The following is a 772-nucleotide window of genomic DNA, read 5'->3' on the forward strand; positions in this document are numbered from 1 at the left end:
CATTAGGAAAAACATTTCCCCTGAATCCTCAGACAGGAAATCAGGTGCAGTCCTTTAAGCATACTAATTGGCTCAGCACTCATCTATGGCCAAACAAAAATAACAAAAGAACATTTACCTGACAGCAATGGGTTAACAATCCTCATTAAGCTTGCACCATCTCTTTTAAATAATGAAAACTTGTCATTTTTTCCTGTTATCCCACTTCACTTTTCCTTCTATAAATATTTACTTTTTCTTCAGCAAATCAAGCACACGCAGTGCATTTCATTCTGATAACATCATTTTGTTAAAAGATCTTTCACTTACATTCTCAACTGAAATGCCAGCATGAAAACTGAAACCATTTCCATTTGACACAGTTCACCAAACATAAAAATACTTCCAGATCAAATCACATCAAAGCAAATACTTACCTGATACTGCTGTACAAGAGTATCAACAAGTTCCACAAATATCTCATCATCAATAAATCCAGTCTCTCGGTCTCCATGAACTTTTCCATCATAATTGCGTATGAGTTCCTCAATGAATTTGCCATCCTGATCAAGCACTTCATCACCCATGTACGGGATATTGTGCAGGACAGTCTCATCTTCAACCTGTTTTGGAAGAAAAATGCTGTTTAGTATCTGTGACATGATATCCTATCACCTACACTGATAAAATTTCACTATTCTAACCCCACACAAATAAGCTGATATATATAAAACAAATGTCTTTTCCTGGACAGTTTATTGCCTATCATAATCATTATACTTATGACCATCAT

General features: G+C 35.2%; 2 protein-coding genes across 2 annotated transcripts in view; one reads left to right on the forward strand and one right to left on the reverse strand.

The window, feature by feature from the left end:
- Positions 1-772, forward strand: part of LOC119581854 (polycomb protein Asx-like) — a gene marked incomplete in the record, with an annotated part of 73,367 nt that overhangs the window by 14,337 nt on the left and 58,258 nt on the right.
- Positions 390-772, reverse strand: part of LOC119582279 (histone-lysine N-methyltransferase E(z)-like) — an 11,778-nt gene continuing 11,395 nt past the window's right edge. The window contains exon 3 of the mRNA XM_037930496.1: positions 390-602. Coding sequence (XP_037786424.1) covers positions 390-602 — 213 coding nt within the window. The remainder of the gene's footprint in view (positions 603-772) is intronic.

The sequence above is a fragment of the Penaeus monodon genome, chromosome 15 (assembly GCF_015228065.2).
Source record: "Penaeus monodon isolate SGIC_2016 chromosome 15, NSTDA_Pmon_1, whole genome shotgun sequence".
In the NCBI taxonomy this organism is placed as follows: Eukaryota; Metazoa; Arthropoda; class Malacostraca; order Decapoda; family Penaeidae; genus Penaeus; species Penaeus monodon.